This window comes from Vollenhovia emeryi, unplaced genomic scaffold (genome assembly GCF_000949405.1).
Source record: "Vollenhovia emeryi isolate VEMERY1.0 unplaced genomic scaffold, V.emery_V1.0 DF939167.1, whole genome shotgun sequence".
Classification (NCBI taxonomy): domain Eukaryota; kingdom Metazoa; phylum Arthropoda; class Insecta; order Hymenoptera; family Formicidae; genus Vollenhovia; species Vollenhovia emeryi.
Genome location: NW_011967199.1, coordinates 385,326 through 410,709, shown reverse-complemented (window position 1 = coordinate 410,709; position 25,384 = coordinate 385,326). Strand labels below are relative to the sequence as shown.

General features: G+C 38.6%; 3 protein-coding genes across 6 annotated transcripts; 1 reads left to right on the top strand and 2 right to left on the bottom strand.

Moving 5' to 3' along the window:
• Nucleotides 1–6,212: 6,212 nt before the first annotated feature.
• Nucleotides 6,213–12,244, top strand: LOC105564221 (extracellular signal-regulated kinase 2). Of its 2 annotated transcripts, XM_012016451.1 has the most exons (12): nt 6,213–6,804; nt 7,834–8,053; nt 8,169–8,299; nt 8,770–8,945; nt 9,312–9,451; nt 9,532–9,724; nt 10,011–10,151; nt 10,333–10,424; nt 10,515–10,655; nt 10,833–10,981; nt 11,098–11,129; nt 11,599–11,702. In XM_012016451.1, the coding sequence occupies exons 1-12, from the start codon at nt 6,715–6,717 to the stop codon at nt 11,624–11,626; spliced, it is 1,533 nt and encodes a 510-aa protein (XP_011871841.1). In that variant the 5' UTR covers nt 6,213–6,714; the 3' UTR covers nt 11,627–11,702. The 2 variants fall into 2 exon arrangements, with proteins under 2 accessions (XP_011871841.1, XP_011871840.1); XM_012016450.1 differs by lacking the exon at nt 11,098–11,129 and having other exon boundaries at nt 6,216–6,804; nt 11,599–12,244.
• A 1,397-nt stretch (nt 12,245–13,641) lies between these two features.
• LOC105564222 (allatostatin-A receptor-like) lies at nt 13,642–19,008 on the bottom strand. Its single transcript, XM_012016452.1, has 8 exons — nt 18,400–19,008; nt 17,136–17,278; nt 16,504–16,676; nt 15,907–16,102; nt 15,261–15,361; nt 14,857–14,980; nt 14,467–14,639; nt 13,642–13,962 (listed from the first exon to the last, which is right to left on the bottom strand). Exons 1-8 carry the CDS (start codon nt 18,573–18,575, stop codon nt 13,660–13,662), a joined length of 1,389 nt encoding a protein of 462 aa, XP_011871842.1. The 5' UTR covers nt 18,576–19,008; the 3' UTR covers nt 13,642–13,659.
• A 1,415-nt stretch (nt 19,009–20,423) lies between these two features.
• On the bottom strand, nt 20,424–24,853 carry LOC105564220. Of its 3 annotated transcripts, none has more exons than XM_012016446.1 (7): nt 24,426–24,853; nt 23,400–23,548; nt 22,327–22,619; nt 22,174–22,242; nt 21,771–21,869; nt 21,372–21,565; nt 20,424–21,205 (listed from the first exon to the last, which is right to left on the bottom strand). In XM_012016446.1, the coding sequence occupies exons 1-6, from the start codon at nt 24,851–24,853 to the stop codon at nt 21,512–21,514; spliced, it is 1,092 nt and encodes a 363-aa protein (XP_011871836.1). In that variant the 3' UTR covers nt 20,424–21,205; nt 21,372–21,511. The 3 variants fall into 3 exon arrangements, with proteins under 3 accessions (XP_011871836.1, XP_011871838.1, XP_011871839.1); XM_012016448.1 differs by having other exon boundaries at nt 22,408–22,619; XM_012016449.1 differs by lacking the exon at nt 22,174–22,242 and having other exon boundaries at nt 22,408–22,619.
• Between the last annotated feature and the right edge of the window lie 531 nt (nt 24,854–25,384).

The window sequence follows — 25,384 nt, the reverse complement described above, 5'->3', positions numbered from 1 at the left end:
AGCGCCGAAGCCCGAGCCCGAATTCCAAGAAATGACGTAGCGTCGTAAACACCTCGGTCGAAAACAATCTATTGTACCGAATTAGTCGTCGCGGCAGAGTCGAGCGAGGCGGATGTTCCGCGCGTGTCTTCGCGTCGCTTCTCGCGATCATTTTCCGCGAGAATTTCGATCATCTTTTAAGCAACGCGATCGTCTCCCGCGAGAATTAATAATTTATCAATGGCGTTTGAGTAAATGTCGCGATCCGTAATCAATATTGTTGATTCTTACGGCGATTTATATCGAGATAAATATTACGCGTAGAAATTCTATAAGGAAACTACACATAGAAATTATTATTAGTAAGTTTCGATGCGTCCACGGCGATAATATCTTTTTCAATAATCGAGCTCGAGCGAATCTCTCTCACGTCGCGCTTTGAAATTTTTCTCGGTTCAAGTTAAACATTTTATCGCTTTCAGATGAAAAGCGCAAAACGACACACGAGTCGCCGGGTAAAGTGACGACAACAAATTACAATATATCGATCGCTTGCCAAGAAACAATCTCGTTTAAATGATCGAAATAAAGACTCTCTAAAGCGATCGCAGGGACCAACCCTTACCGAGGCAGAATAATAGCCGTTTTATCCGTGAAAATCAACGGAGCAGATACGGCGTATCTTTCAGTATTCGTTAAAATTGTTTTTATGTTTTGTACACCCGCGCGTCGCTCGGCAGTTGTTTTTACGTCGAGCCGCCGCGCCGCCGTTGACCGCCGCTCGGTCAGGGGTCGTTCGCGCTTCGCATTACCGTTCGAGCCGCCGGGACGTGCGCCACGGGGCGACGTGCGCGATCGTTTTCCGCGTAGTTAATCGACGCCACGGCCACGCGATCGGGCTGATCGATTCCGCGAGTGCCGCGGGACGTAGTTTTCGTTCCTCGGAAGTGAGTAACGTACCTGTTTCGCTGTTCTCGAGCTACAACGGCGTCGTTGACGCGACTCGCGTAGTGTCGCCGCGGTAGCGTCGCGCAGTGGCTGCCGGGAAACGGCTCCATGTTGATCCACTCGAGGGGCGCCGTGGGACACGCAGTGAATCGGTCCCGTGCCGATGGTCGTTCGCGTTTCACGGATTTGCACGCACAATCGCGGTGAGCTTACTATCGTGCAGTTGAACAGTCGCGCGACGTAAACTCGACCCCCGAGCGTCTCCGCGAGTCCTTCCCCACCGGAACGTTCCGCGTCGTCGTTTGGCGCGAAGCCGTCTCGCCAGATTCCGCTCGTATTTTCGCCGGGAGTGCCGTGTCGTGCGTTACTTCGGCGTTATTCTTTCGCGAGTGTCGCGTTGTGCCAGTGCCAAGTGGAGAAGTCTGAGAGGAGGCGGCGGCTTAGGAGGCATCGGGCAACGGCGGAGCAACTCTGTGGTGAGTACGGCTGTTTGTGCATTGGTCTCGCGTTGACGTTCACCTCGCGGGATTGTTTCACTCCGTCGTTCCGTGTGCTCGACTCCCCAGTGAGAAATGATTCGTCGATCGACGTCGAAATGACGTCGAATCGACGTCAATTCGACGGTGTCGATGTCGATTCGACGTCGTTTCGCAACGAATTATTGGCGTGCGAACTCGCCGGACGATTTGTACGCATGTCCCCTATTATGAGACAAGTTTCTAATACGAGAAAGCAGGATTTCGGTTAAATTAACAAGCACCATCGGTTGGTTTCACCGTGAGTTTATTGCTCCCCTGGTGAAAATAGAATTCGGAGCGTAAATCGAACGTAAGAGGAGAGTAACGGAAGCGTAAACGAAATGTGTAGGAAACGCAATTTGGAACAGCGAAGAGGCGTTTGAGGTTTCTTTTACGCTTCGCTGTTCCAAATTACGCTTCCTACACATTTCGTTTACGCTTGTGTCACTCTTCCCTTACGTTCAATTTACGCTCCAATTTTTATTCTCATCAGGGTCTTGAACGTGAAATCTGTTTAGCGGAAAATTGACTGTTAGATCGTGTAATCGTCGCGAAACAAGATTTGTGATTGAATTTCAACGTTGAACACCTGCTATCTCGCATTAAAAGCCTATCTCATAATAGGGGACTCTCCTTTCTAAATCGTGGGCACTCGTAATAATCTCGTGATCTCTGAATTATGGCGGGCGAGAGCGAGTCTCATTGCGAGCCCTCGGAAATATGCATGTTATATCAATTATCTGTTTCATACTAATTGATTTATTTATTTTTCTAATTTCAGCACCAATTTTGAGGATCATCGCTACGGACTATCAGTTTCCGTTATCGTATCGTTGTCCATCTAAACGAACCGCAGCCGGTTCGTCGTGTCGTGTCGCGTTCGGGAGTGCCGGTTAAAGTAATTACACTAAAGACATGTGTCAAAGCCCATTTGAAAAATAAGTAGTCCTGTCGGTGGCCACACTTGACGGGACTGAATATTTTCAAATGGGCTTTGTAAACGGGAGTGTATAGTATCGCGCGAAAAAAAATGTACTTTTCTTACGCGTTCGCGAGTGTTGATGGAGTCTCATGGGAGGAGAAGACAACCTGAGTGGAGGAGCAGGCCCGGGAAAGGCATCAGGCACCGGCGGAGCAACTTTGGGGTAATTATTTTACTTTATTTCGTACAAAATTAATCTCTTTTCCAGTTTATTATATTGAGCTGTTGTACATCGTAATTCCATATAATTTTTAATAATTAAAAATAATAATTAAAAACAGGAAGAAATTTAAAATTTGATAAAAATTTATTCCTATGAAGGTCTTTTGTAGAAAATCTTGCGCGATGTAACTTTTTACACATCTAATTGAATAAAACGTTCGACGCGTGTAAAAATTTTGCAGTGCTGATTTTGTTGAACACTGTTCTAATATAAATTTTTTATTTTTATGTTACAGAATCAACTAGCTACGTTGCAGATATAACTCCGCTGTTGCGCATCGGATCGGTGAGTGAGGTTTTTATTTATAAAGGTAACGAATCTACAACTTGTAGATGGTAGATAGTAGAACATAGAACGTAGAACGTAGATTACTTTCTGTAGATTCGTTACCACGAAGTGGATAGATTACAAATAATTTTATATTTTGTCCTTGATATTCAATGAATTCTTGAATTGTTTTCACTAGTTTAATTTCATAGAGCTTTTAAATCAAAGTATGTTGAGCTCATTTTTTATGTTGAGAATCATTGTACTACATTACAGAAATTACGCAAAATAAGACGAATCATTTATTGATGTATTCGTCGAGCTAATCACTTATAATCTATCCATTTTCGAACAATATATTGATATGTGAAGTAAAATAATAATGTATGACGTGAGATTCTAAATATTTTCGAAATAAACTCATGATGTTTCGTAGAACATAAGTGTATTCTACTTGATAAGGACCTGTAATTTGGTCGAAACGTTGTTTTTGTTAATAAATTAATTTCTTGCTGGGTTGGTCGACTATAAGTTTGCAACTTATTGTCATTCATTACCGGCGACAATGAGCACCATTACATTCTAAATATTTTGTCGAGATTGCTGAAACATTGCAAATTATTGTTTTGCATTATTGGCGTTTATCGATTATCTATAATATCTAATTACAATACCAGTACTTATCGTGCGGGAAGGTTCTTTAATTCTGGGATCTCACGTCATTTATTCGATATGTCTTTCGCAATACTTTCGAGATGCGTCTTGCATGAACAACATGCATAATCATACGCATCTTCACACATTCGCGATCGGTTTTCGCGATCGAGTTTCACGATCGGTTTTTAAAAACATTTTCAAGATATTAGTACTTTTTTAAATTTTATTCATATTAGAAATGTTAATTTATCGCGGAATATAATTAAAATTAATGTAACGCGAAGTAAAATTTTTTCTGTATCTATACTTAAATTTTGAATTATCAATTTCGAAGATTGAGAAGAAACGGTCAGTACTCTCGAGTGAATAACGAAAGTAGATATATATTTAGTTAGTTTAATGCAGTTTTTTCGAATTAAAATTCTTTTGTAATTAACTTCTCGTAGTCGTGTATTTTTCGATACGATCGACGCTCATATAATTCGAATCGTAATATCTGTCGGTGACGATAACAAACCGACAATGGAAGGAGTTTTCTTCCTTCCTGATCTCTGGTCAAAATGACCAGACTGTATGGCCAGGAGCAACGAAAGGTAGGTCCAATCTGGCCCAACGAAGATGACCTACGGCGAGTGGTCAATATTGACCACTGTGATGGAGTATGTAAGGCGATGTACAAAATAAGTGCATTCCTTTCATTTGTTAAACTTTGGGTGGGTTATTCTTCTTTATATGTATATTCTCGCATATACGCGAGATTGAAATCTCAATTAAAATCCCACGCGCGTGTTAAACTCCTAATCGAATCCCTGAAAAATCACGCGTGTTTACACTCCAAATTAGGCCCCAAAATTCCGTCGTAATTAATTAAAACTTTGTAGGTTCATGATATTGAAATACGGATAGGTAGAAAATGGATAAGTAGGACTATAGTTGGAAATACGGGTAGGTAGGAATAGCGGAAGATAGGGGTTCGGGTAGGCAGGAATACAGGGGGGCATAATTCGATAGTTTAAAAGATTAGACAACATAGTTCGACAAATTGAGAATAATTTTAATGTCATAATAATAAATGTATTTATATTTATTATTATTGTATTTTTAATTACTCAATTAAATTATACTAAACCAATTATTAAACTAGGAATAAAATATAGAAACTATAAAATAAAATAAACCTTAGTAATACATCATATTTTATTATATAATTGTTGTGTATTTATTACAAACTGTATAATAATAATTGCATTTTGTGAAAATGTTTAAATGTAATCAATTATGTAATCGGATGCGTATAATAAGACGGGTATTATTATACATACATATGTATGTATATGCGTATTATTTAGTAATTATTTACTTTAAAATATTAGTAGTTTGTATTTATTAGAAGTGCGTTAATAAATTCGGGCAGTCTTTCATTTAAAATTTCGTATTAAAAATTATCATTTTACGTGAGTAATGCAAACTGTTCAATAAAAGTTTGATTTTCTGTGGTAAGACAATGATTATTTAAGAATCTTATTCTTTAAAAATTGTTTACATTGCAAGAATTTTGTGTTATTATACGCATACCGAATGTTTGATATCTAATTTCAAAGGAAATGTTATACATACAGAGTGAATCAGACATAGACATAGAAGATCTTCTATGCGCTATAGAATCAGAGCAGTTGTTACAACTCTTTACCATAGGAGATGAATTACCGACCGCTACTGTAGCCAAACCTAGAAAAAATGGAAAAAATCTCGTTATATGCGTCTCAATCATGTAATATCTACTTATATTTCTCGAGATACAATTAGATATTACATTATTCAGACATGTATAACGTGATTTTTTCCATTTTTTCCAGGTTTGGCTACAGTTGCGGTCGGTAATTCATCTCCTATGGTAAAAAGTTGTAACATCTGCTCTGATTCACCCTGTATGTGTAATATTGTATTGTATAATTAATATTTTTTATAATATTGTATACATTGTAAAATAGATTGTAAGAAAAATGAAATAAATAATAAAAATGTAATAAATTAAATTGTAAAGAAAAGAGGATCGAAAAAGAGCCGATCGAAATCGGTAGGAGTGGTGGAGGGCCTTTATAGATAAATTTGTTTTCATCGAATAAAACTTCAGTTCAATTGGATTCACATAGCCTTTTAATCGCTAGATTTTTGTTTGCAATTGGTCGATAGATTTGCCTTTACAATTTGATTTTCGTTTACACATTAATAAAAAGTGTTACACAGTAGGCACTGCTACATGTGTAACATTGTTTTGTTAATGTTTTACATTGTAAGAGTTATGTATTATTGTATGCATATTACATGTTCATATGTAATTTTATGTCATGAAGGAATATTGTACACGGAGAGAATTTTCTCTTAAAATTTATCGTGAAAATCATGTAATCGTGGGACAACATTGCATTGTGAAGAACTTTATAAGAGTTTTTTGAAATTTTACCGTATATTTTACTAATAATTATACTTGGTACACATTTTATTAGTAAAATGTATGGTAAAATTTAAAAAAGTCATAAAATTCTTCGAAATGCCATGTCGTCCCACGATTACGTAATTTCCAGGATAAATTTTAAGAGAAAATTTTCTCCGTGTATTGTACATATTTTTATTCATATTATATTTTTAATTTCAGTATATCATGTTTAAATTTCAGTATAGTAACCTACTCTCTCTCTCTTTTATATTTTTGTACATATATTGCAAATTAAATGGTAAGAAATATCAAGCCCTTATCTCAATTAACTTTTAATTGGAATTAGATTTTCTACACCACATTTTCACGCGTTCTTTAATGCACTCACGCTCTATCAGTCTATTTGTAGGCAATACATCCATGCGGGGCGACCCGGGCGACATCGCTGGCAGTCGTGGACACGGTCGCCTCGGCAACTGCCATCAATTCCGTAAACAAAAGCACGCATTGTCGTGCCGAGGGTCGCGCGAAAAAAAGAATTTCCTCGACCGGGGGTCGCCCGCCCGATGTACGAAGATGTGAATGCACCGGTTCGCACTTCTCTTCGCGTTCGCCCGAGAGACTCACCCACGTGCGAGGACTCACCCTCGTCCTGGGACCGCGTCCTCTGCGACTCGAGTGCTCCGTCGACGCTGCCGCAACGATGTCGGGGAAAAAGGCCGCGGAGAAGGTCTCCGAGATTGACGCGCACATCAGCAAGCAGTACGATATCGTGCGACGTCTCGGCAAAGGGGTAATCACATTATTCTCCCCCGTTCATTCGCGTGTGAAAAAAAATTTTACGGATAAACGAGCTCGATCGCGAATTCATCTTTTTTTTCATGATGTGTGATTCATTGTAAAATGTGTTGCTCCAAGTTGTTACACGTGCCAAAAGTTAGACTGTATTTTATCATACTTTTATTTGCACCGTATTACTCATTAATATGTAAAGTACAGGAGAAATATGATGTTGAGAAAGCATCAAATTTTTAACTCTGGACAAAATAGACGGTAAACGAACTCTGAATAATTCGATATACGTCTCTTGGTGTTTTGGAGTTTTCTGTGACGAATTTCTTCTGTTATTTTGTCAAAATTATTTTATAATTGTCTTACAGTTCTTTGACCAACAATCTTTTTTCCATTATTTTAGACTGTTTTTGTTGTTAATCTATTTCAACTAAATGTTTAAAAAATATTGTTATCACTATCACTAATAAAAAAATACTAGCATGTGTATAGCACACCTATATTATAGCACAGAAATAGATCGTAACTTCTGCTATGTAAATGTTTTCTAAGTTTTGAGAATATCAATAATCCGTTTCGCCAAGAAGAGTAAAGTTGGAGACAATCAATAACGTCGCCGTCGCAACGACGGCAAACGGATTATGGTACCGCAAGGCAATTTTTGTTGAACTTCTATTTACATAATGTGTATCTGATGACAGGTTGTGAGGCGCACCCGTTCATACTGTGATAATGCAAATTGGATATTTATGCAATATTTATGCATGGCGCTATTTCTTACCCTTATGACGCAATCGATATAATTAAAATTGGAAACGTGCAAGATATGCGAGACTGAAAATTGTGACTTGTGTAAAACAGTTGCCTGTACAATTTATGTTGACATTAATGCACATTTGCTTGAATGTTGTTAAAAAATTATAAAGTCATGGTTTTGATAGAAATACACGGAGTTCTTAAAAATTTCCCCGTTTTCTTTCTAGATTCTCTGTAATAATAGTAGTATTATTTAATTCGTGTCGCCTTGTAGGCTTATGGTATAGTATGGAAGGCGATCGAGAAGAAGAGGAAGGACACCGTCGCGGTGAAGAAGATCTTCGACGCCTTCAGAAATCAGACGGACGCGCAGCGTACGTTCCGCGAGATTATGTTCTTACTGTCGTTCGCCAATCACGAGAACATTATAAAGCTGATCGGGCTGCACAAGGCGGACAACGACCGGGACATTTACCTCGTTTTCGAGTACATGGGTGAGTTTTACCCGGTCCGAAGAAGAATTCGCACACAATACGCACACGAAGGTCACGCCATGTGCGCCGATTCTCAGACTTTTGGCCTGAAACACGTTTCGGCCCGTTTCCCCAGAAACCGATCTTCACAACGTCATCAAGCGGGGCAACATCCTCAAGGACATCCACAAGGTCTTCATTATGTACCAACTTTTTAAGGCGATCAAGTACATACACTCGGGAAACGTTATCCACCGAGACTTGAAGGTGATGCTGAGCCCTGTAATCTGAAAGCGCTTAAAAAGTCTTGTAATTCTTCGATTGCTTAAAAAAGAAACAAACATTTCTAGAAAACTTTAGACCATAATCTTAGTTCTCAGTTTTTCCTGACTCACGTAAATGCGCAGGATACTTTTTTGTATATACATTTGAGGTGAAAAAGACAATTTATTCAAGTTCCTTTAGTTCTTGTTCCAAGTAGCACAGGCAATTGTTAAACTCGGAAAAGATTCGCTTCTTAAAATTCTTTATAAATTAACGTAATCTGTTCAAAATGAATTCCAAAGGATGAAAACAAAAGAGAAGTTATTCTATAATTCGGGAATTTAAAAGGAATTTTCTTTTCTTTTCTGCCTGGGGTGTCTATTTCATATCAACTGTTCAGTGTATTCCATTTATTCGTGGCGGAGAAACACGCCGTCCTATTATGTCGAGTTTGCGCTATTCTTTTATTGCAGCCGTCCAACATACTTCTGAACGCGCAATGCCATTGCAAAATCGCGGACTTCGGTTTGGCACGCTCGGTTACGCAAATCGGTGAGGGTGACGGTGAGGCGGGTAGTGATCCAACTCTGACGGACTACGTCGCCACTCGATGGTATCGCGCCCCCGAAATTCTCATTGCTTCAAAAAGGTACACGTTTATTTAATTAAGCTGGGACACCGTTATGAAACGTCGTATTTCAACTGGAATCGTAATAGAATTGAAATATTAAGACGGGAAACTCGTATTCATTTATTTGTTTAATACAGCGTTTCGAGCCGTATTTTTATGATTCGACTCTGTCTTATGTGACGACGATGGCTCACTTAGTATTATTTGATCAGAGAGTAGGGTCGAAACGTATTAAACAAATAAATGAAAAAATACAATTTATCTATAACAATTCATTCAGAGTTTTAATATTATAAAATGTATTGTCGCTTATTTTTGTATTACAAACGCGTGGACTTCAATGTCTCTTGATTCGATCGTCTACGACAATATGAATATTTTCAGGTACACAAAGGGGATAGACATGTGGTCCTTAGGCTGCATTCTCGGCGAAATGCTGCTTGGGAAGCCACTCTTTCCTGGCTCGTCGACAATAAACCAAGTCGAGAGAATAATGGCAACTTTGCCGCCACCGACGGACGAAGGTAATCTTTTTTTTTTATAACCGTTCTGAAGAGAAAAGGGAGAAAACTAATGTGACTGTATCTATTCGATGATTTTTCAGATCTGATATCAATCAGCGCCGGTTATGGGACAAATTTGTTGGAAAAGATGCCCAACAGACCCAGACGGGCTTTGAAAGAATTATTGCCGGAAGTGTCGGAGAAAGCCTTGGATCTTATCAGCAATTTGATAGTCTTTAACCCCACACAACGGTTTACCGCAGTCGAAGCGCTAGAGCATCCGTACGTCGTCGAGTGAGTGTTTTTATAATAATTTTATAGGGAGTAGGATAGATTTAGAAACAAATTGATTTTGTAAAATTAAATTTGTTGAGGAATTAGTCGTGGATTTCCTTTAATTCTGTAAGTTCACCGGTAGAATTCAAACTTATTTCGTGAAAATTTCGCATTTTGTGTTTATCCATGTCATACTTTATATTTTTATTTGAAAAGTTAAAAAATTTACAGTGAAATTGACATCTAAATTACACTTAAAAGATTAATGAAGATAAAATTATATATTAAATTTCCTTCTCAATAGTTTTCACAAACGGGGAAACGAACCGGAGAGGGGTTCCAGCGTTGTACCGCTATTGAGTGATGATGTGCAGCTCTCGGTCGATGAATATAGAAATAAACTGTACGCGATGATGGATGAAAAGCATCGGAAACATAAAAATATGTAGGCATACTAATTCACGCAGCCAGCAATTATTACTGCAATGGAGATTGTATTGCATTATCAAAATATAATACGAGTCTTTTTCATTGTAAAAAATAATTTTAACAAAATTTGGTACTAACAGAAGTCGAATCAAGTATTTTGTACTAACAGTTTTTCCCCTGCCAACACATTTTTACAGGTCAAAATCCAGACTACGGCGATTGTCTGAAAGCATTAGAAAGGAAACTAGTAAGAGTAATCTAGTGATTGGCCAAGGCGACACAATTGTCGGTGAGAGGAATGTATTATACAAGATTCCTTTATCTTCCGCGACTTGAGTCTATCAATTTTTACTTAATTCTCAAATTATTTTATTTTTAGCGTGCTCGTCATTGCCAAATAAGAAGACAATCAGGCCATCTCAAGATGACAATACTGCGCGCGGTGTTACAAGAACGCAGACGGTGAACAATCCCGTAGAGGTGCCGGCACAGGAGACCTTTACAAATATCCGGCACAATGGTAAGAATAATTTTGCAATAATATCTTCTCAATCGATTTGAAGTTTTGCTGGTAAACATAGAAATTAATTAATTAGTACGCTTGTGAAATCGAAAGTCCAGTTTATCGGGAATCGTTATTCTCAGTGTAAAATTCAGTTTCCAACAAAGTTCAACCACTTGCGTTTGCAATTAACAGTTAGGAACGTGGCGACACAATACGCTTGCAACTTGTCGAACGGAAACGTACCCCCGGCAGCGGCCAAAAGTTGCTTCTACTTTAACCAGCAGCATAATTCGCAGCTGTCGAAGTCCCAGTGTTCCATTCAATCGGATCAGATGTCTATGGTGAGCGTAACATAATATATTTTCATTTACTTGACACTTCCCACGGTTGCTCCGGCGCCTCCCTTCTCAAAAGTCACCTTACGCAGGAGGATAAACGGTAAATTTTGTTATTACAGGCTGCATGTCGTGTGGGATTTTCGTTTAGTAGGTACTGTTACCACCCATTCTATGCGTCACCTAGTAGATTGCGTTCAACTTTAATTTGTGCACGCATTCGACACACACGCACATACGCGCGCTTGGGAACAATTGTTAGCCCCGCCGTAATGGCAAGTGCCGCGTAATTCGGCCAGGTCATTTATTATCTCGATAAGAAAAATAATTAAAAAGTTAATCAATTAAGAATAAAGTAATAAAAGAGATTTTATAAAGTCAACTGCAACTGCGAATCATTTTATTACACAAAATAAAAATGCTGCTGCACTTCTCAATGGCGCGCCATTATCGCGGGGTTAAGCACATCGATAAAAATCCTCCGCAGTCTTCATCGTGTATGTAAAGAATTATTTTTCTGCACTCTTGTCCAACCCGCTGATCGGCATGCATCAAGATCGCAATTGACGCAATTGGTTCACGATCGAAATTCCATCGTGCCCACGGAATTGTTTAAATTTCAGTTCGGAGGCAGATCGAACCAGCAATTAGCAGCAACGGCACAACGCGCCAAGCCACGAAGAGCCTGTAGACAACAAATCATGGCACAGGCACCGAGGTCCTTCGCTTCCACGTCGGCTAATTGCCGTGGCGATGATCGTCGGCCTAAAACGATGCCGGCGAAACTGATCAGGATCAGTGACAGTCCGAACAGTATCAGACAGACCAGCAACGTCACGAGGACCATTGTCAGAACTCGAGACGTCAGGACCGCGGGGGGTGGAGTCGACAGTCCGGAATCGTACGTCAGCTACCATCCACAGGCCATTCAAAACTACCTGAATCAGACGGCGCCGTTGCTGGTGCAGCAGCATTCACGGGCGCGAAATCGCACATTTTGCCGCGGCAGGGACAACCCTGTCGACAGATCGTTCGCCGTTGCGGACGCAGCGACGACCAACAGTCGCGTCAAGAGCGCGGTGCGCGACCAAGGTATACACGCGAAGCACAGCTTCGACGCCGGCCACGTCGTTCAGAGGAGATCGTCGACGATGTGCGACAAGTCGAGATTCCTGAACAGTCACAGCCAGAGTCACGGCGTGATCGCGGAGTCGGTTTACAAGGATCTCTGTAACGGGACTATAGGGTGGTGAGTGTGCGGTTGGTAGAAGATGAATGATCAGATAGTGACGATCGCTTCTCGATGAGACGCGCAAACCAATCGTGCACGCGAGTTCTTTTCAGCGAGAATCTTTCTCGGGACGATGCGGCCGAGCACCTCGAAGTTCGCAGGCGGAATTTTCTCAACTTAGGTCGATGCGGACACTAAACATGCAATACTTTTACAGAGTATCACACTAATGTGCATTTCTTTTAAATCCATTTTGTAATTACATGTATAACTCGCATGTGATTGGCAGTTTTTTAATACATCCGTCTTGTAGTTTACTGCAATGCAAACATCTTGTAGCGATTACATAATTTATACTTGATAGACAATTTTTTTTTATATATATTCGTGTTATAGCTTGCTGCAATGCAAACGATAACTTACAAAAGAAAAACTGAAAGAAAATTTTTGTTAAAGATTCCAGGATAAGAAATAGACGGTCGTTGTAGATTACCCCAAAGTTCGCTTATTCATTCTTGTGCAGGAAGCGAGTTGCCTCACGCGAATGATACAAGGTTCCTGAGTAAATAAACAAATTTTACACCAAGTAAACGCTATCAATATTTTGGCTTTCGAGTTCCCACGGGAAGAACCGGGATGTCAGTCACAATCGACTTTACAAACATCGGACTTTGTAAGCGGGTATGATTGTTGAGATTACTATGACTACCTCATATTACGATTACATTTTATACCATATAGAGATATCGAAGAGGCAAGTGGGAGATGAGCGTGATGTCTCCTTTTTTTCTACAATGAAAATGCAATAAGCGAAATTATATATAAGAAACCGAGAATGTCTTTTGATGGCAAGGGAAGTACACGTCAACTTCGACAAACAGCGGAAACGAAGTAAAGGATGAAAATTGCACGGGGACTGCAGAGATCGTCCCGTGGGAATACGAAGAAGAACGTAGGAGCTTAGGACGTAAGCGATGCGACTCATGTGGGGCCATACAGCGGAGCATACATATTTTTCTATGATATTTTATTTATATGGACTATATGGACACGTACGCGACACACACGCATACACACATACTCGCACGCACACTAGCAGGTATCCGTCATCGATTACAAGTGTATAAATCTCATTGTATCATACATTGTGTCGTAATGTCTTTGTGCGGCGGAGATCGACAGCGCTCGGACTCGTTGCGTGCTATACATATTGTGAGAATAAAGTTTTAATAAAAAAAAGGGAGAGAAATCCTTTTCTTTATTAGGTGGAAAACAATTGATAGCTGACAAATATTCATCCCCGGAAGTAAAACCAGTAGGAGCAGTTACAGACGTCGCCCGTAGCACATAAGGTGGTCGACTCCGACCGGCTGGTCTTCAATTCATTTGTGTCTTCACTCTGGGAAGCAATTGATAGCTGACAAACTCATCCCCGGAAGTAGCAGACTAGCAGTTACAGATATCGTCCGTCCATAGTGCATAAGGTGATCGATTCTGGCTGGTTGGTCTTCAGTTCATTTATGTCTTTACTCTGCTGCTGATCCTTTTTAACGTCATTTTTCAGTGGCTCGATCTGCTCGCTCAGATGATACGTCTTTTTCAGCTCGATGTCTCGATGTTGATGCGGTCTGTTGATGTTGTTTCTAAATGATACAAGCCATTTTCGTCGTAGAATAGCGTGTTTGCGCGTTCTAGGTACTCTTCGCAAGTATATCGGAATGTGCTGCACGTTATCGTCGGCGATCGTCATTGCGTTCTGCAACATTATGAAAGGAGCGATTCTCATACAATTTTTGTCACGACACGAGCAAGTGTAATCGAATCTTATATCTAATCTGGAATACGTGTCAGACAGTATTTTAAAAAAAAGTTTTTTGACAGTGCGTCTGTAGAAGAAATAGGGTGAGTAAATTATTTAGAAAGGTACATGAAATAAATTCTGAAATATTTATAGTAACAATAGAGTAAGACGAGGAAATAATGTTAACGTTAACAGAAAATATAAAAATTTTCCAAGTCCAAAATATGACAAATATTATTTATGGATTTATTACTAAGGAATATTATTAGTGAGTAATTTAGTAGAGAAGCGTGTCGCTATATAAAATTACAATATTATGTTAATTATTATTATTAATTATTATTAAACACGCCTCTTCAATGCAAATTATAATTTTGTGTAATTAAGCGTTTATCTCTAGAGAATTTATAGTAAATTGTGATATATTTATTAAAAGATACGTATATATAATTGACTTACTCTTCTGGAGGGATTATGGTGCGATATATCACTAGAGACGCAATGTAAAACTTTGGCGAGATTTTGGCGAAAACCTCGCGTCATCCAGCAGTAGACCACGGGGTTTAGAGTGCTGTTTGCATGTCCCAGAAACAGGAAGTATTTCAACGTGTTGCCGTTCGATATCGTTATATCTGCGAGCATAGGAAATTGGTTAAAATAAATTAGTACGAATTATTTAACATTTAACATTTATTACGTCTTATCGCAATATGGAAAAGGCTGTATAGTCTTATTGTTGAACACTCATTACAAAATTCACTGTAGTTAGGAAGTGGAAGTGTGTCGAGTACTCGTGATTGAAATATTTAGGCTACAAAATGTTATCTTGAGAAAATAGTAACTGCTTACCGATAACGTTGAGATCGATCAAACACTTGACAATGTTATACGGCAGCCAGCACAGAGCGAAGAGTATGGCAAGGAATAGTAATATCAAGGCAACTCGTTTTCTGTCATGTCGCAATCTGAAGCCCTATGAACACATCAGCGCGCTTATTAAATTATTTAGAACGGAATTTATCGCAGACCTAATGGATCCCGCAAGGGTTTAGTACACTGAGCACTAAATAAGTTCCAAATTATCGGAATATACGTACGATACTGTCGTTTTTATTTTCACTTTTTATTTATCAATACATCAATTAATTGGAAATGTAAGGAAAAAATGTATTGACTCGAGCGTTTTAGGAAAATTCTAGAAAATAATTGCAAATTTAATTACTAAATTAAAAAAAAATTTATATTGAATTGACCTGTCGCGAACTGGCACTTTCCCTGTTATCGCAGTCAAAGGGTGGCCTCCTGGACCAAAGAGTGAAGCCAATCATCGAGTAGGCCAGAAATACAACGAGACCTAAACACATAATGTGAAAACGAGTGAAGGAAAGGAAGGTGTAAACAAAGACAGATAATTCTGTAAAATACGGATTTCGCGTGTTCATGCAAGAATAAACGTATGAGAATCATCCAAAAAAATAATGTAGGCTACTCTTGTTTAGTTATTAGCACGTGGATAATGAGTTAATTCCACTTTAATTGCTTTTATTTACGAAGGCATTGTGTATAGAAACGACTGAAACGGAAGACGCATAAACAAGCGCATGTATGTGTAGTTAAATTTAAATTTAGATTTTAAATTAAGATTTATGTATACAAGCGATATGTATGTTACGTGAAAATGTACGATGGAAGTTCTCAACAACCCTTACGGAAATGTATACACTGAAAACGAAGGAAGCACTGAATAATTACTAGAATTCAGCAATTGAATCATTAGAAATTACTGACGCACAATATAATTTTCTAGTAATTATTTGTAAGTAAATAATTATTTCGCTTACATTTCCGTAAGGGGAGGATACTAGAGGGACAATAAAGTACATTTAACTATAAATTTACATGGAATAGCGGTGGAGAATAGGAAATGCACGCTCCCAAAAATGTCTCGTCGGATTCCTAGGGGCGCGAAATCCTCCGTACACATGTAGAAGTCTGGTGGTGTCGGGTAGATGGTATTGGGCGAGAAATTCTCATTTGCCATCATCAAGTCAAAAGTCTTATTGATGAGATCCGCCATCGGGTTGTGGAATCTCATCTGCGGATAAGGGACGAAACTCATAATAGCGGCGGCAAGTATTAATGTAATCATTCTCATCAATTAAATCGATTGGAACAGAAAGGGTATGATGTGACAAACTCATAGACATATTTGTGAAAAACAAAGAAGCTTATAAGCATAACAGGAATTTTTCAGTATTTCATGGTACTTTGCTCTGAAAAGAAACTCCCTGAAGTATTGATTCCAAAATTTTTTTGACATTTCAGTTTTACTTGAATAATATTACTTGAATAAATGAAAAAGTTTTACTAGAATAAGGACATATTGTTAACTCAATTTCGGCCTACGTGTCCTTTAATTCTTGTTCTTACCGGTTCGATTAGTTTCGACAGTTCGTCATTAATCAGCACAATAAATTGATGCCAATTTAGACTTACCGCTTCGTAGATCGTAATAAAGAAAGCCAAGGACGTCACCCAAATAGTTACGATAACGAGAATGATATTCCTATGATTACATACACAGCGAAGAATCATGGGATTCCTTATAGCCAGGTATCTATCGATGCTCATAGCCATAATAGTGTATATCGAAGCGGTAACGCTCACACCTGTTGCAAACACAATTATGCGGTTGACAAATTTATATATGTGACGTAGGAAAAATATACAATATATTATCTATGTGCATTTTGATGTCACGTATATATAATTTTCCATTTTAATCGAGTAATTATTTTGGTTTACAATATATAGATAGCTTAAAATAATATAGAAAATATTACGAGTTGCGAGTCATCGATATCTTTACAATATTATCGAATAATATGAAATAAATTGATGGGGAGAAGAAGGCCAATGCGAGCCAAACGCAGGTATTCATGCAAAAATGTCCAATATGGAACTTTTTATTAAATTCATAAATTAATCATTAAACGTTTCGACCTATCTTCGGGTTTAGTGAGACAAAATTAAATCTAATAAACTGAAAAAAACAAAAATTAAATAAAATACGTGCAAATAATAATATTTGAAATGCAATTAGATTGAATCATTGTAAAAATACGTACTTTGAAGGTAAGACGTCAGTTTACATAAGAATTCACTGTAATTCCATGATGACGATATTTCGTGGCTGATCGTCATCGGCATACATATTGTGGCAACCAACAAATCAGCCACGGATAGATTAATCACAAAATAATTTGTAACGCTGCAAAAACATTGTGTCTTTATTTTCACATATAAACAGAGCTCTCTTTCTTTCTCGAGCTCTCTCTCTCTCGTGCGGTTTATTTAAATATTTATAAATTTATGTTAAATATACATTAATAAATTTGAAGAATAAGATATTTCCTATTATAATAATATTAATAAAATAATTATCTGTTGCTAAACTTAAAGAAATGAATTAATTCATTACATAAAAAAAAGATAATAGACTTAGGCTCGGTTGCACCAATATCATGTAACTTTAACTTTAGCTTAACTCACTTTTCGTCCCTTTAACTTTTCCAAAAGTTTATTAAACATATATTTTTCGATAACAGTTAAATTGGTGCAATTTGTTTGAGTGAACGGCGTTAGAATCCTCGAAACTATATTCGTGCTGGATTCGGTAGAAACATTAATCGTCAAGCTGCAGCTTGAAGGAGATGCGGATTATTGCTCTAATGAAAAATATATATGTTTTGGCGCAGAGCTCGTAACTGCTCAGGTATTTCACGTGGCTGCATATATCCGTCGGTCGCTTATTTCCGGATTATATACGCGGCGTAGCACCGTATCATGCAAATAAACCATCCGCGATGCATTCATAATGGACGAACGTATGTAGCAGCTGCCGGTAGTAGCTCTCCGATTATTTTTCATCCAGAAATTCACGCTCCCACGCGAGAAGTACCCAGGAAGTCGCATACACAGTAAGATCACAATGAGCCATCGGGGAAACTATCTCGCGTTGTCTGCTTTTCAATTTTGTTACCTGATAGAATCGGTTACCGGCACTGTATTGCTTACTTCGGAGATTTCAATGCAAATTTAGTCCCCGACGTGATAAAACATTCCTAACGCAGGTGATTGATGCCGCTCTTTGTTTCATTTGTATTTCAAAAGATTCGAAAAACCGCAGCAACGAGAAAGTCCGCCAAAAAGTGCAACCCAGCGCAATATAACTCAATAAAAAATATAAAACTTTAAAAGAGAGAGAGACGCGGACGCTAATTTCGCGCTCTTCTTCGTCTTTTCACTCATAACATCAGGCATTAGGTGATTTGTAATCAGCACACTCTGAACTTAATGAAGAACGCCGCACACACGCGGCATATTACATACCTCTTTAAATGAAACTTGCAGACCATTATGATCACAAAAATGTTTGCTATCACGCCGACGAATACGGTCGGTGCATAAAGAACAATCAACAGGTAGTCCTTGTCGCTTCCGTGAAAGTAATCGTAAAACTCCCACAGTATCTCGATCATCTTCGACGTGGTATTGTTCGCCGTCATTGTGAGCCTCGTGCGCTCTTATTATACGACCAGATTCCGAATGAATATTAAAGTATAAGAAAGTAACAGCGGTAGCCTCAAATAATCGAGATCGTTTCACGATAGAAGTTGGAATTTTTGCGACGCGAGCCTCGACTCGAGTGGCAGAAACCCGCTTCAACGACTTTTTTTTCCCGAAGAACAAGTTTTCACGGCAATATCGCGGGCTCGTCACGGCGGTAGCGACATACAGGCCGGGATTTTTTTTTACAATTGCGCACAATGCGGTCAAACTTTTTCGCAGTTTCGACACTTCACGTTAACAGAATGTCTTTTATTGGCCTCGAGCTTGACGCGAGGATAAGCATTCGCGGTGGTAGCACTTGGTGTGCCCGCACTACCCGCCCGGGGTCGCAGCATCAGTTCGAATCGTGGTCGGAGCGGACGCACGGACGAGACTGTCTTTAGCGGCAGTCTTTATTTCCTTTGGGCGCTTGTGTAGAAATTCCCGCGGTGCTCGTATCCGACAGTGTACGTACAATTATGTCGGGCCAGTATTTGAGAGACACTGCTGAAGTTCGGTTTTATAAACGCCTCCTTTCATCAACTCCACGGTTTTTTTTCATATTTGCTAATAAAAAAAATTATAAAAGAATATTGTAAAAAGAATAAATTGGAATGAAAGCTTAAGAAGTTAAAGCAGCTGACATCTTGCAATATACATGTTATGACTGTTGTTTATTATAAATAAGTTGGCAGATGCAAATTGTTCTAAATGTAAATATTTTAATATTTTTTGTTTATAGCTAATGAAACATAATACTTAATTGTCTATGTAGAATTTTGCCTAAATTGAAATAATCTTCTTTCTAAATATATAATTATAAAATTTTTCCAATCCGCAAGTTCTCGTTTTCCTACGAAATTAACTTCTTTTGTGAAATAACGTACTCTGCACAATATAAGAAACGTTACCTTTCTTTCTCTATAAGTTTTCCACACATGTATTATATTTTTTATACACAACAAAGAATCTGCCTTTTTATTCGTTTTATCAAAAGCAATCGTATGTCGCGAGGCTATCGATTTTGATGATCAATCTCGAAATAGATTCTTTACCTCGACATAAATTTCAAACAGATGCGCGCAGCACGATTGACCCACACCGTTGTAAGCTGATACGTAAACGGTAATACGTAAACAATCTAATACAATGTCGTTGATTATCATTAAAATCTCGAACGTGTAAACGGTGTAAGTAGAAATGTAATGTGTTACATGAGCGACAGACTTAGACCAGTATCGCCGAAATACGTGACACTGTGCGTCACGATATTCGGTAAGAAAGCGTTAATAAAACTACAAAGGAACATTCCGAATACAAATGCAAATGGCTCGTGATCTTTTCTCGACTAACGTTAGATATGCGTGTAGATAATTCTGTCGCGTCCACAATTTGGACTATTTCCAAAACATTTGCGCAAAATTATGATTATCTTCTTTATGCATACCGCTTGAAATAATGTCTTTCGTTGTTGGTTTAATCACAATCCAGTAATCGAGAGAATATATCTGTCAAAAATCAGCGCAATTTTTACTTGTTAATTACAAACATAAAGATGTCGCATATTTGAAATCTTTATTTCAGCATAATTTAGGGCAAACTTTAATTAATTAGCGAGTTATCCGCAAATTTATTTACTCGAAATGTTGCTTTCTCGTGCAACATTTTAATTCTGGAAGAATGTAGAAAGGTGATTTTAGATATTGTGTAGAAAGTATCTGAAGAAGAAAAAGGAAGGGAAATAAAACAATGCGTCAACACTTTTTCCCTGTATTATCTGTTCCACAGATAACAATTCGTTACTTTATTGCCTATAAGTATAGATTAACATTTGGTTCCAGTCTTCGTCGTCCATAAGATGCAAGCGTTATGAAGAAAATTAAATGTGATAATATGCTGCATCGTGCTTACGCACGTGCTATATTTGGCACGAGAAGAAATTATGTCTTTCATTTACAAATTGCTCAGTTTTGCATTTTGAATGTTCATGCAAATAAAGTGATAATATATCGTCTTATTACTGCGCAGAAGTAGAGCGCGAGAAGTTGAAAGGAACGTTTTGTAATTTAAAATATATTGGCAACTTAAAGAAAAAGAGTCCGACTTGAAAATTTGCTCATATACCTGTGCTAATAATCTTAAAAATTATTTTAAAAACAAGATGTGAAAATTCAAGGTTTGCACTTTTTATAAATTGCAAATCAGTATAATGTATTTTGAAGCAATTTCTCTCTCAACCACGTCGCTAAAAACACTGCTTGGATTTAATTTTGCAACTTTCAGCTCGATTTTCAATAGGTCGACTATTATCTCTTGTCCACTCCACTTTCGCGCCCTAACGCCAGCGGAGATACACAACGATAACTTTGTTCAATTTTATTTTTAGAGGCTGAAACGTTCCTTAAAATTAAAACCGATTGTTTTTCTGAGTGAGCCAACGTGGTAAAAGATACGGAAAAAATATTTTAAACAATAATTTTATAGTCTTTAATGTACTTGACAATAATTGTACACTGGAAGATATAATAGGCCGGCACTTCTTCAACATCCATCATCTTTACTCGTCGGTTGTACTGCCGTGTTCGATCTGTAAAAACGCACCGCTTGTAGCGACGACGTGTTCTCTTAATTAACACAAAATGACGAATTTCATGGATACTCTGTTACAAACAAATACCTTATTTCTCACCACGCTTTGTCTGCGTAGTGTGCGATGGTAAAAATTAATCTAAATATCATTTGTATCCCTTTACCTTTTGCAGATCTCCGTGGCTCTTCCCCTCGAGCTAATCCGTAAAGGCGCGAGGAAAGATGAGGATACATTTGATAGAACGATAAACCGATCGATCAAATGCGCGGTTGCAGCGCATTGAGGATCTCTCTGGGACTGTCGCTAAACGTTCGCGGTATGAAGGATCACCAGATACGTAGTTATACCGGAGGCTATCTGTGAAAGTAACGAATGAAAATTGTGAAAACACGAGGAATTTTCGTATCGATGCAGCGACAGATTTAAATGAACGTTCCAAGCACAAACTACAATGTTTCTGGACGATTTCTGGTCTTTTTTTTGGTAGATATCATGTAAAAGTATATCCATATTTTATTTTGTTACCAATATTGATTTACATACTATTTTCTTCGGAACTCACCGAAAGAAGCAATGGAAGATCAATACGTATGATTCCGTGAAAGGCAAAGAAGTGCACTTGCTGTAGTTGGAAGTAAGTCACAGCTTCCATACTACAATCCTGCACAATTATTTAACAATTATCTCTTTTAATTCATATTTAGTAGAAAAGGTTAGCAGTTTAACTCTGAGGCATAGCGTTATATGAAAAAATGTTCCATTTTCTCAAGTACTTGAACGCGTATGGTGGGACGTTATTCATACCACCTTTTTTGTTTAATTGTGAAATTTAATCAATTGGATTAATTATTATGTAATCAATTCAGTTCAATTGATCGGATTGATTCAAATTAAGGATATTAAGCAAAATGGATATTTCGTGAAAGATTAGAATTTGAATAAACAAAATTAACAGAATTTTTTACCTGTGTAAAACTTCTCTTCGACAGAATGGCCGACGACGGTGTGAAAGCGATCTTGCCAACGCGATTAGCCTTTGGAAAAAAAAACAAGGGAAAAAGAGATAAACTCGTCAATCAGAGACTAGATGAGAGATTCTCGAGAATAGATCAACGTACTTGAGTCGCAGTCATGTGACAGGTAATGGTAATGATCAGCAGATTTGTCACGCAAGCAGACACCAATAAAATTTCCCTCACCATCAGCAGGGGTTGCGAGACCGCGCCGTTATCATTGATCGTATAGATGCGTGTAAGTGTATTGAAGGACATACAGGAGATCCACAATAGAAGCTGCAGCGCGTACACGGAGTTTATCATCTCGGTCGCGTTAGTAAGACATGAGTGCAACCACCACACCTCTTGCAAACGGAACTGCTTGCCCGATCGATCCACCACCATAATTTTGCCGTCTGTTTAAACAATGCAACATTGTTGTATGATCATTCACGAGGTGAGTGAAAACGACTTGACTATTGCTTGCTTTTAAAGGGCTATTAATTATGTGCATTAAGTCTTATAATACCTATTGTACGATCTTTTCAAGAGTGCAGTGGTATCGTAGCTTTACTTCATAAACTCCGTTCAAGGATGATTTACTAAATATATGGACAGATTTTTTTTAATATCTCAAGTATATAGCTTTTAAGGATAAGATCTCTTCAGTTTTGCTGGACGTTAATCAAGTTTACTTCCGCGTATTTTATCGAAAGATCTGTTTATTCGCATTTAAAGTGAACGGTAAGTCAATGTCGCTATTTATTTTCCAGAGCTTCGAGCCTCGGTGCTATCCAGTCTTCATCAGTCAAACCGCGTGGGAAAGCAGGCGTGTCGGCACGCAGACAGTTGATAATAATAGATAGACGGCGAGTGTTTTCATAAAATGGGAAAATTGAAGAGAAAACTAGCGAGATAGGATAATTGGGGGGTTCGGTGTTAGAAGATAACAATTTTATGTTATTCATTTTTTAATTTTTTTCTCGGAAAAACTGATAGATTCAGAAAAGTTTGCACGAGCAAATTTGTTTCTTCGGATCCTTGTCTTTTACAACTCCACGATTTTTGTGTGTAAACGACGATTAGCGGCTAGGCATTCTAAGGAGTGCGGAGCTGCAGATTATAAAAAAATTATCAGCAAATTATTAACGCGTCAATAAGCGCAAGAGACATACCATTTTTCGCAATTAATCTACCTTCGGGCAGCAGCAATAATTCACAAAGACGACGGTATCTCTCGTACAGGAGGGACGTCAAGCTGGCGAACGTCATCAGCTGCATCGACAGCGTCGCGTTAACGATAGCGTAAGTTACCCCATTAAACACGGAGTCTTTGGGCTCGACGCTATAAATGACAAAATTGCGAATGACAGCGCGATCGTAATGCGATGGAAAAAAATTAAGATGGATTTAGATCTGCGAAATAACGTCACGATCGCCGACACGATTTCGATGTTTAATACCTTAACTTTCTTATTTATTATCAATTTTATATTTCGCAAATCAGTTACATACGTTTAGAAAGTCCTGTCTAACTATATTTAATATTACATACTGAAATCAGTTGCGTGACGAATAGTCATCGATATTAATATAAATATAAATTTAAAAGAAATTCTATGTAGAATACGAACTTTTTTTTCATATTTTTATGTCAGGCGTCACGTAATTCTTGTCATATCATAATCATATTGTAAAGAAATGCTTAATCAAGAACCGTAATTTTTTTTCTACAATCGCACGTGTACCGTTATAGATATCGTTTTCTTAAATATAAAGGTTATTACAAATTTTAAGGAACAAAGAACTACGTGCCGTGACAGATAATATTTTTTGCGATAAATTAAAAATATTAAACATTTAGACACTAACACCCTGTCGCGGCTCTCAGTCCTGTATTCCTTCCAATTTGTGTTTATCACATTTGAGCCATAGGAATTTTTATTAATTTATAAAAGTTATTAGTACAGGAAAGTCCCCTGCTATGAGATAGGCTCCTAATAAAAGATAATGGGTTTTCAGCAGACAATTTCACAAATCTGCTTTGCAACAATTACTCCAGGGATAATAAATTCATGGCGAAACCAGCAGATGATGCCCAATAATTTAACAGAAGCCCCACTATCTCGTATTAAAGGCCTATCTCATGATAGGGGGCCTCTTGTCTGCTGTAAAAATTAAATTGAAAGAATGCAAGAGCTATGAAACCGCTCAGTACTCACCAGAATGTTATATACCCGACTACCGACCAAAACGACAAAATAACGAAGGCCAATGCCCAGCAGACATGACGTATCCTGTGCCTGGGCTCCTTGTATCTCGTCGCTCGGTCGAAGACGCGCAGATGTGACAGCGCAGCTCGTATCTTCCAGTTATACCAGAATGTCATCGTGATGTCGCTCAAGACGCAGGCATACGAGAGGCCTGTCCTCACCACGGTGAGCGTCAGCAGCCTCGGCCCGAGCACGTCGTCCCAGCGGAGCATGTAAAAATTCGCGCCGCAGAGACCCGCGTACAGGAGCGCAAACAGGGCCGAGTAAATAGCGCCGTACTTCATTATCACGATATCGTCTTCCTTGACGAGGAAAAGTCCACATCCAAACAGTCTCGCGGTATGCAAAAGAGGTCGTACGTCACTTAGAGACCCCATTTCCTACTATCGATCCTGACGTTCGAAAATAAAGGGGAGAAAAAAAATAGAGAACGCTCTGCTCTCCGGAGATACTGCAAGGTCCTCGCCGCGATCTCCGCTGATATTCTTAATTTAAAGCGCTCCCCAGGACAATTCTATTCCTCTTGTACCCCATTTTTTTTTTCTTTAACGAGTCCCTTGAGAACTAGGTGTAGCGCAAAGCTGCAGTGCCGAGCCGGACAAGTGACGCGAAAATAAAAAAAAACATGGGAAAATGCTCTCCTCCGCGACAAGGGGTGCGTTCGGGAGCTCACTATCAGCGCTACTTAGCGCTGAAAGCGTCGTAGCTAAGTAGCTAAGTAGCGCTGATAGTGAGCTCCCGAACGCACCCAAGATTGCAAGATCCTCCGCTTCTCAATTTAAATGTTTCCGAGATCTAGTCTTCTTATTCTCTGCTCCTGCTTTCAATGAAACTCTCGACGGCCGCGCGGAGAGAAGCGCGAAACTCGGCGGTGCCGAGTCAGTCGAGTCATGTAGCGTAACAAAGAT